Source organism: Xenopus laevis, chromosome 2L (assembly GCF_017654675.1).
Source record: "Xenopus laevis strain J_2021 chromosome 2L, Xenopus_laevis_v10.1, whole genome shotgun sequence".
Classification (NCBI taxonomy): Eukaryota; Metazoa; Chordata; class Amphibia; order Anura; family Pipidae; genus Xenopus; species Xenopus laevis.
In genome coordinates this window covers 181,963,661-181,979,012 of record NC_054373.1, presented here as the reverse complement: position 1 = coordinate 181,979,012, position 15,352 = coordinate 181,963,661, and the positions used below count along the sequence as shown (strand labels likewise).

The 15,352-nt window shown below is 40.5% G+C and overlaps 2 protein-coding genes across 2 annotated transcripts; both read left to right on the top strand.

The window, feature by feature from the left end:
• Positions 1-1,459: 1,459 nt before the first annotated feature.
• On the top strand, positions 1,460-2,425 carry LOC108705417 (olfactory receptor 51G2). Its single transcript, XM_018242290.2, has one exon. It carries the CDS (start codon positions 1,460-1,462, stop codon positions 2,423-2,425), a length of 966 nt encoding a protein of 321 aa, XP_018097779.2.
• An 8,861-nt stretch (positions 2,426-11,286) lies between these two features.
• LOC121399764 (olfactory receptor 51G2-like) lies at positions 11,287-15,135 on the top strand. Its single transcript, XM_041581326.1, has 2 exons — positions 11,287-11,917; positions 14,825-15,135. Exons 1-2 carry the CDS (start codon positions 11,287-11,289, stop codon positions 15,133-15,135), a joined length of 942 nt encoding a protein of 313 aa, XP_041437260.1.
• Positions 15,136-15,352: the final 217 nt, after the last annotated feature.

The window sequence follows — 15,352 nt, the reverse complement described above, 5'->3', positions numbered from 1 at the left end:
AACATGGATTGTTTAAACTGCTCCTGGTTGTCAACTGAGGAGACCACATAAGATGTATCATGAAAGGATTTTACCACCATATACAGTAGGTTCCTTTCCAGGTCTCTTGGATTTATTACTGTTTATGAGAGTATTCAATTAGTCTTGCTTGGCCTTTGTCAGGGCCCACAGCTTTAGAGGTACTTCATTCCTATTAACCCCTGTCATAAACCACACAGCACAACTCAAGTCTTCCCCCCACTGTCAGAGTCTTAGATTCCCCAAACTTATCTGAGCCTCCTTTCAGTTTCCATTTCTCACTAAACATTCACTGGGGTCACTGCACCACTACATTTCTTATGGAGTGACAGCTACCTATTCTCACTAGCATGACCATTTCTCTTAAACATCCACATAAACATGATTGTCCCTTTGCTAATACTCTTCTACTATAAATAAGCCTTGTCTTTACTGAATCCACTAGGATTGAGTTTATAGTCCATTAGATTGGGAAGGTACTGTATATAACCCGGATAGAATGAAGTCAATCATGGACATTGCATGTATTGTGTTGGCTAGCTTGTAGGGTAATTGAGCCTGTGATGTATCTATAGTGGTGAAAATTATGTGTTTAAGATATATAATGATTTTGAGGTGAACAAATTTGTAGTCAAAAAAGTCAAATCTGTAGTTATATTATTCGTTGGTATAGGCTACTAAACTTGAATTCTGCACCTATGGTTACATTACACCCAAATAATTCAAGATGGAAAAACCTTCAGACATCCTCTAACCCGCTGACCATTCCCATGTAACTCTGAGGCAGGCAATGTCATGATAGGGCAATGGATACTGGGAAATACAATGACAAGCCGTTACTGTAAGACAAGCTCTTGAGGAAACAAGGAATACCCCAAATGCAAACTCAATCCATTAGATAAGGTGACCAGGGTTTTAGTTTCTTAGAACACAGGACAGGTTTTTGGACACATAATAATCACACAGGCAGGTAACAGTACAACCAGGACTTAGCACACAATTGTTTTATACAACGGTACAGTAGACCTGTCCAACAGGAGCTTAACTTTAGGGGTAAGTTGTATTCAATACACTACGTAAGGTGAACATGGTGGTCCTTGCCCAGTCTGCCTGGTTAGGGTTGGTTACTCCCAGCTGTAAACTCATCTTTAGATGTGACCATTGAACCGATGCCCCAGCAGGATCAATTATAACTGTATGTATGTAGTTTACTACTTGTCATATGTCATTTGTTCTGCTTGAGTTCCAGTGTCCTGCAGAGAATACCGTGTATCTGCTTGTCCTTTGGGATGATAATTAAAGGATGGATGGAAACTTGTAACATAGTAATGTACAGTATATACAGTATATATATATATATATAGATCCCATATCCCGTACAGGAGGCTATAGATTAAATGGCACTATCAGGATTTGACAATGTGACTTTATCTTACTTTATATGTTCATCTGTTTAAACAAACTGAAAATGGAAACTGAGTTCAATACCAGTAAGAACTTTGTGCTCCTTGGCGTTGAGGAGATGGAAAGGTTTAAATATCTTTACTTCTCACTTTTACTCCTAACTTACTTCTTCATTTTGCTGTTTAGCTGCACGATCATCTTTGTGGTGGTGTTTGATGAAAGCCTTCATGAGCCCATGTACACTCTCATAGCCATCCTTCTGCTCAACGGGATATTCGGGAGCACGTGTTTCTACCCAAAACTGATCACTGACGTGTTATTATCATCCAAAGAAATTTCTCGTGTTGGCTGTTTCACCCAGGCATCCAGCGTGATACTTTTTGCCTATTGTGAAATCTCAACCTTCACCATCATGGCACATGACACTTACTTAGCAGTTGGCAACCCATTGAGATACCCAAAGTTAATGACAAACTTAGTGGTTTTGAAATTAATCATGGGATTTCTGATCTTCAATATCATCTTAACCTTGCCTGTTCCATTGCTTTCTGCCAGACTCTTAATTTGTGGGTCTCATATTAGCAATGTATATTGTGATAACCCATCCATCTTTACTCTCTCCTGTGTAGATACTTCTCTCAACAAGTTGTATGGGAATGTAAGTTTTGTGAGTTATTTAATGGTTATGACACTATTTATAGCCCATTCCTACCTCCGGATATTGCTGATCTGCCTCAAGATTTCCAAAGACGCCTGTAAGAAAGCCATTCACACCCTGGTGACCCACCTACTCAATTTCTCCATTTTTATGGCAGGAGGTCTATTTCTATTTGTTCGTTACAGACTGGGGAACACCAATCTCCCTCTTTCCTTCCATATTATTTTATCAATACTTAGCTTTATATTTACCCCTCTTCTCACTCCTTTAATATATGGAATGAGGATGCAAACGCTGAAAATTAAAATCATTCATCACCTCCAGCACAATGTATTTGTAAGATAAATATCTCACTTTTCTTATGCTTTCTTATGTATCTAGGAGTAGCACATAAGTATTAAGTAACATTGTCATTGCCCATTTTCTCTCTCCCTTCTCTTTAATAAATTATTTTCTCATCCACATCTTATTTCCCAATAAGCCCCTCTGTCCTTATCCATCTGTCCTTTACCTCCTTCTCTCCATCTTTTATTTGCTCACTTTTTTCTTCTTACTAGTCTTGCCTCTTCCTTTGACTTGCCCTTTCCTCTTCCATCCTATCAGTTCTCCTTACATCTCATCCTCCTTCTTGTTTTACTCTCAACTTTTCTTCTGTTTTCCTTCATCACTGTCTATCCCTACAGCTTTTTATTTTCATCCTCATTCCCATCATTATTTCCCACATGCCTTCAGTGTTTTTATGTTCTCTTATTCTTTTCCCAGCATGATTCTTATTACCAATCCTATTAATTTGTGCCATCCCATCCTTCATTTTTATTCCACCCTTATTCTCTGTTTTTCTGTTCACCATGCTTATGCCACTCCCAACTGTTCACCTAATTTTGAGGAAATTTATGGTTGAATCAGAGAACCTGCTCAAACTTAACAAACATATACAACCAGGGTGATATTTTTGCCAAGAATAAGCCACAGACTGGAACATGGCTCTTCTTGCTTGAAAAGAAAAAAAAAACTTTCTAATGTGACCATAAACCATCTGACTATAGAGTAACATGAACCAAAACAGGACAAGTTTTTGGGAGCTTATTATGTCCACACAGGTAATAACATGGAATCGGGGGTGATGGCTAAATGTATTTTGTGTTATGTTCCCATTTTAGATTTAGTATATACACAATGAGTCTAATTTGATTTGGAATTTGATTTGGATTTTCTAACCTAACAAGGTACCATTGGCTGGATCAATTCTTCCTACATCAAGTCCAAAACTATTTGATTGGTCTCTATGGCCAACATCACCAGTGAGGTTTTTCTCTACTGTTTTCCACAGTATGATATACACAGTATATACAGGGGGGGGGGATGGCCTGGCATATGTGCATATTTTTACTTTCTGTTTTTAGAGAAATATCATTGCTAATGTCTACTTTAATACATAGTTCATAATGATGTCAAGTGTGACCAAATAAACCAATTTATGACAATGCCTTGTTGAATATTATGCTTTGTGTTTAAGGATAATTAGAGCAAATCATAAAATGTCGTTGACATGGGAGAACTAACAAACAGCAAAATACCGTAGTTAGACTTAAAGGGGCACATTTACAAAGCTCGAGTGAAGGATTCGAATTAAAAAAACTTTGAATTTCGAAGTGTTTTTTGGGCTACTTCGACCATCGAATGGGCTAGTTCGACCTTCGACTACGACTTCGACTACAAATCGAACGATTCGAACTAAAAATCGTTCGACTATTCGCACATTCGATAATCGAAGTAACTGTCTCTTTAAGAAAAACTTCGACCCCCTAGTTCGGCAGCTAAAATCTACCGAACTCAATGTTAGCCTATGGGGAAGGTCCCCATAGGCTTGCCTGAGTTTTTTTGATCGAAGGATTTTCCTTCGATCGTTGGATTAAAATCCTTCGAATCATCGAAGTCGAACGATTTTAGTTCCTAGTCGAATATCGAGGGTTAATTAACCCTCGATATTCGACTCTTGATGAATCGGCCCCTTAATGTGAGAATATACAACTGTGTTCAGCGTGGACTTAATAAAGCATGGGTTGAAAATGTGTTCTGTGAATGAACTGTTCCCTATCAATTGTAAATGACAGACACACAAGGGTCATTCATTAAATCCCCTGCTCGAGCATTAGGGATTTTGATTTCATTTTAGCACTGATGATCTGCTCAGTTTTTGGAAAGTTCAATTTAAGAATTGATTCTTCCAGACGGTGCATGCATTTCTATCATGAAATTAATTCTATAATAATATGCCTGTCAGTTTACTTTTGACCTCTATAAAATCACATTTGGTGCACATGGAGGAGTGTTTTTTTCATGGCAATTCCTCTTTGCTTTTTTCAGTGATTCTACATACAGTATACTCAGGTCAGAGAATCAGTCTAATAAGACCCATGAAATGGTTAAATATTCCATATCTGGCTCATTTATATTTACAACCCTGTTGAATGAAAGATGGTGGATCGGTGGGTAGATTGGTGCCTTGTCAGTTGAAGAAATAAAGATGAACTGCAGCTCTTCTTAACTGCCCTCGGTTCTAATTGTTTGGCATCTTGGCCAAAGAGAATGTCCATCAGTTTGACCCACAGGCCGATAGGTTAAATACGGCAGTGGGTCACCAGTGTAGACCACCTATAAGTAGCACAGGGTCTCATCATGTCCTTTTGTGCAAAAAATGTCAGGACCCCAAATAGGCAGGAGTTTAAACCATTATAAATCCAAAATATGTGAACAGCACAAAATATGTGGGCACAAGGAAGCCCAGGAAAAGACAGCAATAAAGAATTAAAAAAGTTATAAAATATAGTGTAGTTTATTTTGTATATATTCATCACCTCTCTGTGCGTACACTCTATAATCAACCTCACGTGAAAACCCACAAAATAGGAGAGAACCATGGGCCATGGGTCAAGGTTGGGGAATTATATAAGTCAGCGCACTGAGGTTGAAGTTCATTACTCAGAGGTCAGAACATGGAGTAGGGACAAGCCTGAAACAGGACCAAAGAAGCAGCAATGATGGATAATGATTGGCCAGGACTGTTTGGCACAATCAAAAACACAAACTTCATCCTTTCCCAGGCCCTGAACCCCAATTGCATTGTTTTGACACACAGCTACAATACGCTGATGTTGGTTTGTAGAGAAGGTGAGTTGGGATGGAATCAGATACAGTAGATGTTTGTATGGTTGTTGGTAACAAAGCAGTGTCCCTAACTGATAGACCCCAGATCTAGTGATGCTTACTATTGTATTTTCTGGATTAAAGATCTTTTCATGATCTGATACATCACAGTCTAAGGTTACTAATAACTCTGATACATTATATAAATAGTATTGTGCTGAAACCAATACAAATGTATGCAGCTTAATGCTCAACAAGTTCAAGGAACTGTCTGTTATTACAGATAAAAGGCTAATTAGTCAAAAATGAAGAGTTAGTAATTTACACAGGACTCTATAGGAGATGGCAATGTTACATTTCTGAGCTTTTTGGAGCAGGTTTAGAGGAACAACTGAATGCACCATAAGCACAGAGACCATGGCAGAGTTTCTCATTTCTAGTGTTTGGTCCTATTCACCCGAAGCATTAAAGCCATAAAGTACAACCTGTATTAGCAGCAAAGACATTGGATCCAGAGAAACCCGACAGTGTAAAGTGCTAGAGATTTGTTCAGTTAATTTAATGGGGAGGGGAGTTTCATTCAAGCTTAATTGCAGGGGAATTGATTGATAGTTTGCCCTCTTCAAATATAAGGGGGTATATGATCACAAATATGCATTTATTGAAGGTGCTACTCGTCAGGCCAAAAGTAGTGGGATAATCCTCCCACAGAAAATGATAAAGGGGCATAGCCAATGGCCAGTATGGGAAGCTACTGTGTTTGAGAGTATGGACAGAAAAATAGTGATAAGAAAAGGCCAGAAAAACACAAAAGGGAGACCCTCTATGTCCCCCCACAACCTGGAAACAGAGCTAAAGACTTGGGAGCTACAGTATGTATAATGTATATTGTAAATTAAAGCCACATTTATAAATAGCCTCAAAGCATGAGGAGTTTTTTAACACTTTGCAGTTGTGGTAAATTCAATGCCCTGAACCTCCTGCAACTTTCTCGCATTCCCCCGTATCTTTTCACAAGTGCCCTTCATCAATTTGTAATTTTTTAAGTCTATTTTCTGTCCATTTATCATTTTGCATGTAGGAGGGTAAAGATTTATCACCCCATAATGGTTTGGACAGCTAAAAGCTGGTCTTGTTTTACAGTTGGGGGGGGGGGTTATTACCTGTCTCTAAGTTAAAGTATATTCCTAGCAGTTCAGTATTTGGTAATAGGGAGTTCCCTTGCCTTTAAAGGAGAAGGAAAGCTACAGAGCCATTTTATTGCCAATAGATTAGCTGCAATAGTGCAAGCTAGAATGCAATATTTATTCTGTAGAATGTTTTACCATACCTCAGTAAAAAGCTCTAGAAACTCTCTGTTTGTTTAGAATAGGAGCTGCAGTATTAATGTTGGTTGTACATCACTTCCTGCCTGAGTCTCTCCCTGCTCTGGGCTCAGATTACAGCAGAGAAGGGAGGGGGCGGGGAAGTGGAGCAAACTGAGCATTGCTCTTGCCCAGGGCAATGAGGTTTAAGCTGAAAACAGGAAGTCTGAGTACACAATAGAAGGAAAGAAATGCAGTGTTTCTTTTGATAGGGGACTCAGAGCAGCATTACTTTGGGGGTTTACTGGTTTACTTTAAAAGGGGAAACCAACGTATGGTCTGTCTATTTGAACTCTATTGGCTGAAGGATCTGGTGTGCTGAAGATCCGGGGTGGAGTAAGGCTTAACTAGTAGGAGAGGAAAGCGTGAGGACAGTTTCTCAATTAGGTCCCCCTAGGAGACAGAGGTATGGTCAGGGTAGTCTTCTTCTTTTTCCCTATTTATCTTTGCATTACTTTTTTCCTTGTCTTTTTTCTTACCTCCTCCAAACAGTCTTTCCTTTGTACCTATTCCTTTTTTTATGTAAATTATTATCCTTAAATCATTTTTTTTTTCTCCTTTTCTTAATTTCTTGTCTTCTGCATTTATGTTTTTGTAGTTCAAAGAGAGACCCCAATGGGCTTTAAAACTGAAATATAGATTTCCCTATGCCACTGTTTGTCAACTGCTTCTGTTCAAGGTCCAACCTTTGGACAGGTTTCACGTTAGCTCATGTAATGGTAGGAATCAGTGTATCAGTCATTTATTCATACAGTCAAGAATATTAAGAAAATCAAAATTAGGGATGCACCGAATCCAGGATTTGGTTCAGGAATTGGCCAAGATTCTGCCTTTTTCAGTTCAGGTTGAACTGAATCTGAATCCAAAAAAATTAGGTGACTTTTCGTCTCACAATTTTTTTATGCTTTCACTATGCACACGGTTCTCTTTTCCCTTTTTTCCCTAACTTACATATGCAAATTAAAGTTCCATTTCGGTTCAGGATTCAGCCAGATCTTTCACAAAAGATTTGGGATTCAGCCGAATCCTAATGTAATGGATTTGTGCATCCCTAATCAATACATTACACTAACTGACTATGAAGTGGGGCTTTTAGGTATCTAGGAGAGCTATGGCCATTCTCTCCAACTTTCATGCCAATTGGAGTTCAGGCTGAACCTCACCTACTTCAAGCCCCACAGTTTGGGGACCACCACCCTAACCTGTTTCTGCTTGGAGAATGTTGCACTTTTTATTTGTATGATGAGATTATACTAATGCTACTTTTGAGCTCCTTTCTCTACAATCAAAGGACTGGATGCTCTGGTGATGTATTTTCACACTGACTGATAGTAATAAACCTAGTCTTTGCTGAATGAACCAGGAATCAGATTTTTTGCCATATTTCACGATCAACTTTTTTATTTTGTTACCAAAAAAGTTTATTTTTAGGCTTGGTATGCATCTGATGTGTTGACAATGATGCATTTCTACTGAAAAAACTAAACAAATAAAATTAGGACAAAGTAATAATAGTGAAAAGAAAAAGAAGAGACCGCTCAGCTCACCCCCATCCAGGTGCTTAGTCCTCAGTGTCCCCGCTGTGACAATATCACGAACTCCACAAATGGATGGCACTTCTGGACAAACGTTTATTGTAGCAGACTGCTAGACAATGACAATAGGCTCCAATGATTAAGGGATCTACTCCAGAAGTGCGTTAGGCATTGTCTAGCAATCAACTACAGTAAACATTTGTCCAGAAGTGTCGTTCCATTTTTGAAGTTCTTCACAAAGTAATAATAGCTGCAACTACATAGCAGGAATCATTTTTTGGGATACTGATTGAAAGTAAACATCTGATATGTTTCTATGGGCTACTAGACCTGGGGGGCATTTGTCACCTGCTATTGCATTGCTTACAAAGTTCAAGAAAAGAATGTTGTATATGCAAATAGATTGGAAGAAATATAAAGTGCTAGGAGGGGGTGGCTACTTAAGTCTAAATTGGGCTGAGACATTTTTAAGGAGACATACCTTCCCCTAAACCCCAAATTATTTTCCATGCTTTTTAAAGGAGGCAAGACCTATGTAAATGGAAACTGGTAATGCATTAGAATATCCAGTGCATGGTGGGACTCTTGGGTGTATATAAAGTTCAAATCTCTGATTTACTGGGATGCCCAACAGGATTGATTACAATCGTACACTGATTATTATATATCATTTAGTATTTGTCATCTGTCATTTGTTCTTCTTCAGCTCACGTGTCCTGCAGAGAATACTGTCTACCTACTTGTCTTCTGAGATCTTAATTACAGGATTGGCCAGACGGGAGAACCATAAAAATTTATCTATAACCCAAATCCCATGCGGGAGGCCACTGACTAGATGCCATTATAACTAACTGCATCGGTAACTAGCCACTTTCATCTTACTTAATATCTTAATCAAAACCATTTTATTCAATCAAAGCAAAAATGGAAGACGAGTTTAATATTAGCACAAACTTTGTGCTCCTTGGCATTGAGAAGATGGAAAGGTTTAAATATCTTTACTTCTCACTTTTACTCATAACTTACTTCTTCATTTTGCTGTTTAGCTGCACGATCATCTTTGTGGTGGTGTTTGATGAAAGCCTTCATGAGCCCATGTACACTCTCATAGCCTTCCTTCTGCTCAATGGAATATATGAGAACTCATCTGTCTACCCAAAACTAATCACTGACGTGTTATTATCATCCAAAAAAAATTTCATGTATCAACTGTTTAATCCAGACTTTTTCTTCACCTATTGTTAAATATCCACTAAGTTTTGCAGCCCAGGACAAGTTCGAAATATATGTGGAAGGGCACCAGCTGCCCCACAGCACAAGTTAAAGACAGTTGGGTGTATTGTATGAAGTTTCTCTTGGGTGTAATACCAGAAGATCATAACTTTATAAGCATTTTTACTTTGGATTAAATATTTTGCAGATTTTCTAGCATTATCCCAAATCTCCTGCCATTAAGAGCAATTTACTTTTAGTTTCCTTTACCCAATGCACCATGTACATATATTTCAGGATTGAAGTTTTAGGGACTCTAATTCAATCAATTCTATATTCTTAAAGGAGAAGGAAAGGTCTTCTCACTTGGGGGTGCCAAAAGTTAGGCTTAAATTAGTTAATGTTTAGTAATGCGCGGAATGATTTAAGTTGAACAGTTTTTTTAAAGTATAGTTTTCCTATTTGAATATCTAAATATTTAGGTAGTCCTTTAGTTATAATAAATGTTGGCTGCCCATTGAGAGACAGGAATCTAAAGACAAATTCAGTGGATTTGAAATAAATCATGGGAACTCTTTAATATCATCCAAACTGCCACTTTGAAAGTCTCCCATTAGCAACTTATTTTGTGATTTCATGTTCAACCGTATTCTCTCCTGCATAGATACTTCTGTACGGTAACATGGAACCATTTTGTATGTTATTTCATTTTCATGGCACTGCTCATAACCCTTTATTACCTCTGCATATTCCTGATCTGCCTCAATGAATCATAAGAATTGGTGTGACCCAGGGCTGTTTGAATAGAGAGGAGGAAGATCCTAAAGTAAGTTAAGAGCTGAAAATGTGAGTAAGAAATAGAGTGTAAGCTCAGCAGCAGAGTGTGTGAACAGAAAAGAGAGAAGAGGGGCAAGGTAGAATGTTGTAAGTGAGGGGATAAGAGTTGGGAAACTTCTTAGGCAGTTACATGATCAGTAAAGAAGAAGGGGGCTAACAAGGAATAGACAGTTAATATATGTAGGGGGGCAGAGATTCATTTTGGATAGAATCAACTTTGTTTTTGAAGACGTCAGCAAAGTCCTGAGAAGAGAATAGGAAGGTGAGGCAATTGGGCAAGAAATGAAGAAGGGAATTGAATATAGAAAACAGGCTTTATGGAAGTCATTATGAGAGTATTGTGTTGCTCTTGAGGCAACAATGCATACCCCAAGAGCATATTCAGTACACTAGACAATGTGAACAGGATGGTCCTTGCCATTTACACAGTCCAACTGTTTAGGGTTGGCCAGTCCAGGGTTGGACTGGGCCAGCAGGACACTGGAAAAAAACCCAGTGGGCCCCACCGGCCGAGACCTGATCCTCACAAGCTCTCCCCCAGGCCGTAGATCTCCCTCCCCTAAAGTGCTGATGGCACTTTAAATTTACACATGCTCAGTGGAGGGGGGAGGGCGGGTGTCAGCAGCTCATAAGGGGTGCAGGCAGCACAGTGGGGGACCGTGGGGGGTGTGGGGGCCCCTAGGATGGCAGCCCTGGTGTGTCCTGCACCCACGAGTCTGATCCTGGGTCAGTCTCCATTGTAAACTGCTTTTTAAATATGACCATTGAACTGATGCCCCAGCAGGATTCATTATTGTCTTTAACATATAATTGTATGTAATTTTCTACTTGTCATATGTCATTTGTTCTGCTTCAGCTCCCACGTCCTGCAGAGAATCCTGTGTGTCCTTTGGGATGTTAATTACAGAATGAATAAGATACTGCTGCTTGTAACATAGTAATATATATACAGTATATAGATATATATATATATATAAATATATATAAAGAGAGAGAGAGGGCCTGCATCCTGTGTGGGAGGCAGCTGACTAGATGACAGTTTGACTGACTGCATCGACATGTAACAGTTTGACTGTAACTTTATATGTCCATCTATTTAAACAAATCAAAAATGGAAACTGAGTTCAATATTAGCAAGAACTTTGTGCTCCTTGGCATTGAGGAGATGGAAAGGTTTAAATATCTTTACTGCTCAATTTTACTCATAACTTACTTCTACATTTTGCTGTTTAGCTGCACAATCATCTTTGTGGTGGTGTTTGATGAAAGCCTTCATGAGCCTATGTACACTCTCATCGCCATCCTTCTGCTCAACGGGATATTGTGGAGCTCCTGTGTCTTCCCAAAACTGATCATTGACTTGTTATTTTCATCCAAAGAAATTTCACGTGTCAGCTGTGTGGTCCAGGCATCCACAGTTATACTTTTCGGCCACACTGAAATCTCCACATTCACCATCATGGCGTATGACACCTACTTAGCAGTTGGCCACCCATTGAGATACCCAACTCTAATGACAAATTCATTGGCTTTGAAATTAATCATGGGATCTATGATCTTCAATATTGTCTTAATTTTGCCTATTCCAATACTTGCTGCCAAACTCCCAATTTGCGGGTCTCATATAAGCAATGTATATTGTGATAACCCATCCATCCTTGTTCTTGCCTGTGTAGATACTTCTCTCAACAAGTTGTATGGAAATGTTAGTTTTGTTAGTTATATAATGGCTATCTCTCTTAGTCCGTTTGCTCCAGCGGGGAGCATAGGGCCTCAACGACACTCCTCCAACGAACTCGGTTCGCAGCGGTCTTCTTCAGCCGAGCCCATGTCCATCCGGCTGCCTCATTTCAGCCTCCATGCACCCTCCTCCATGTCTGTCTTGGCCGGCCAACTTTTCTTTTCCCTGTGGGGTTCCACTCAAGAGCTTGCCTTGTGATGTGTCAGAACTTTTTCTGAGGGTGTGGCCTATCCAGCCCCACTTTCTTCTTCTGATTTCTCGGTCAATGGAGATCTGTTTTGATCTTTTCCATAGGCTGATGTTGGAAAGTTTTCTCTGGCCATCTGATGTGTAGGATGTGTCGTAGGCAGCGGTTGATGAAGGTTGGAGCTTACTTGTGGTTGTCATGGTCAGTCTCCAGGTTTCCGAACCATAAAGCAAGACTGCTTTCACATTGGTGTTAAAAATACGAATTTTGGTTTGTTGTGAAAGGGCAGTGGAGTTCCCAGATGGGACGTAAGGTGTTAAATGCATGTCTGGCTTTGTTGATACGGGCTCCTGATGTCCTCATGCTGCTCCTCCATCCTTGCTTACTACGCTGCCCAGGTAGACAAACTTGTCCACGTCCTTAATGTCAACTCCTTGCAGCTGGGATTTGATCTTGCTGCTGGTTGTTAATCCTCATGGTTTCTGTTTTGTTAGTGTTGATCTTGAGGCCAGTTTTTGCTGCTTCCTCTGATAGACGTGTGAGTTTCTGCTGTGCATCTTGTTGTCTGTGCGACAGGAGGCTGACATCATCTGCAAAGTCTAGGTCCTCCAAGATTTTAGTGAAGGACCAGTGGGATTCCTGTGTTGGCATTTTGTGTAGAACTCTTCATAATCCAGTCTACTACCAACAGGAAGATGGTTGGTGACAACATGCAGCCTTGTCTCACCCCCGTCCGCACTTCAAAAGGCTCTGTCATTTTTCCTTTATGCACAACCTGGCATGTGGAGTTGTTTGTAAAGTTTGTTTGATAATGGAGATGAATTTTGGTGGTATCCCATAATGTGCCATAAGTTTCCAGACGACCTCTCTATCTACGCTATCAAAGGCCTTCTCAAGTCTACAAAGATTGTGTAAAGTGGAGACTGCCATTCCAGTGATTGTTCTATGATGATGCGCAATGTTGCAATGTGGTCCGTGCAAAGATTTGTCCCTGCCTGAAGCCTGCTTGCTCATCTCGCAGTCGTTTGTCTAGAGCCTCCCCTCAGTCTCAGCAGCATGATTCGTGTGAGTACCCTTGCTAGGTACAGATAGGAGCATGATGCCTCGCCAGTTTGTTGCAGTTGGAGAGGTCGCCTTTCTTGGGAAGTTTCACCAGATGCCCTTCCCTCCACTCTTTTGGCACGCTTTCCTGCTCCCAGACTTTCTGAAGCAGTGGGTATAGCATGTTCGTGGTTGTTATGACGTCCGCTTTTAGGGCTTCAGGTGGGATACCATCTGGACCTGCTGCTTTCCCAGCCTTGATTTCTTTACTGCTGTGATGATCTCGGCTCTACTGGGTGGGTTGGTGTTGATGTCCAAAAGGCTGTCCTGCTGGTGGGATGAGTGGAGGCTGCTCTAGAGGTGGCCTGTTGAGGACTTCTGCAAAGTGCTCGACCCATCTCGTTCGTTCTTGGCCTTCGTTGGTAATGGTGTGGCCTTCTTTGTCCTTTGTTGCACATGATGGCTGTGTGTTCTTTGCCTGCGAGAGTTCTGGTGATCTCATACAATCGCTTCATGTCCTGTTTCCCCGCTGCCGTTTCTGCCTCCTCTGTAAGGTCGTGGATGAATTTCCTCTTATCCGCTCTACAGCTCTTTTTCACCATCCGATTTGTCTCCCAATACTGTGCTTGGAGATCCATCTTTTCCTGATGATTTTGACGATTATTCATCTTCTGTTTGAGTTCTTTTCTTTCAGTCATAAGATCCCATGTACCCGATGACAACCATTCTTGTGCTTTCTGTTCTTTTTTCCCCAGGACTTCTTGGCAGGTATCCCTCCATACTTTCTTCAGCTCCAGCCAGTGGTCTTCCACCATCTCTTTCTCCAACTCTGCTAGTGCCTCAAAGCGGTTCTTCAAGCTGCACTGGTATTCTGTAGCTTTATTTGCATCTTTCAGGCTCTGCACATTGTATTTGAATGCTGGCCTCTGTGCCTGGTCCCTGTGTGCCCTTAGCTTCAGCCTCAGTGTCGCCTGCACTAGGTGATGGTCTGACGCAGCATCCGCCCCTCGCTTCACCCTGACGTCTAGTAGACTCCTCCTCCACTTTCGACCAATGGTGATATGGTCGATCTGGTTCTCTGTCTTTCCATCAGGGGAGGTCCAGGTCTTCTTGTGGATGCTCCTTGTGCGGGTAGACGGTGCCTCCAATGACAAGCTCGTTGAAAGCACAGAAGTCCATGAAGAGTTCTCCATTTCCATTTTTCTCCCCCACTCCATGTTTGCCCCATGATTAGTTCTTTTTCGGTGTTGTCCTTCCCAACTTTGGCATTTAGGTCTCCCATGAGGATCTTTAAGTCCCTTCTATGTATCTTATCAATAGCTGCCTGCAATGCACTGTAAAACTCTTCTTTCTCTTCTTCTTTTGCAGTGTTAGTAGGTGCATAACACTGAGTGATGGTAACGTTTCTTCCTTTGGACTTGAATCTAGCTGACAGGATTCTCTCTGAGATTGGTTCCCACTCCATCAATGCCTTGGCTGCCTCTGCTGTCATAAGCAGTCCAACTCCATACATGTGCTGTTTTTGTGGGCCAGAGTAGATGATAGTTTCTCCGCTCGCCAGTCGTTGTTGTCCGTTTCCTGTCCATCTTGTTTCACATAATCCTAGTATGGTGATCTTATAGCGGTCCATCTCCTTGGTCACTTGTGCTGTTTTACCGCTTTCGATAATGGCTATGGTGCTACTTATATTCCATTCCTACCTCCGGATATACCTGATCTGCCTCAAGATTTCAAAAGACGCCTGTAAGAAAGCCATTCACACCCTGGTGACCCACCTACTCAATTTCTCCATTTTCATGATAGGAATTTTATTTATATTCGCTCGCTACAGACTGGGGAACACTTACCTCCCTCTTATCTACCAAATACTTCTATCTGTAATTAGCTTTATATTTACCCCTCTCCTCACCCCAATAATATATGGAATAAGGATGCAAACACTAAAAATGAAAATCATTTATCACCTCCAGCACACCATATTTGCAAGATAAATATATCCTAACCTTTCTCATGTAGATAGTAAAAGCATATGATTACTAAGTTACTAAGTGTCTTTATTCTATTACTTTATTCTATTACTTGTTTTCTCATCCACATCTCATCTCTACTATTTCCCAATAAGACCCTCTTACTCTTATGCATCTGCCCATTACCACTGCCTTTCATTCTCTCCCTTTTTATTTTACTCTACTGACTTTTTTAATTCTC

What these genes read in the sequence shown, in the direction of transcription:
- LOC121399764 (XM_041581326.1), top strand. Translation starts at nt 11,287, where the DNA reads ATGGAAACTGAGTTCAATATTAGCAAGAACTTTGTGCTCCTTGGCATT. An exon ending in TATAATGGCTATCTCTCTTA is followed by an intron (nt 11,918 to 14,824) that starts GTCCGTTTGCTC and finishes TGGCTATGGTGC; the next exon opens with TACTTATATTCCATTCCTAC.
- LOC108705417 (XM_018242290.2), top strand. Translation starts at nt 1,460, where the DNA reads ATGTTCATCTGTTTAAACAAACTGAAAATGGAAACTGAGTTCAATACC.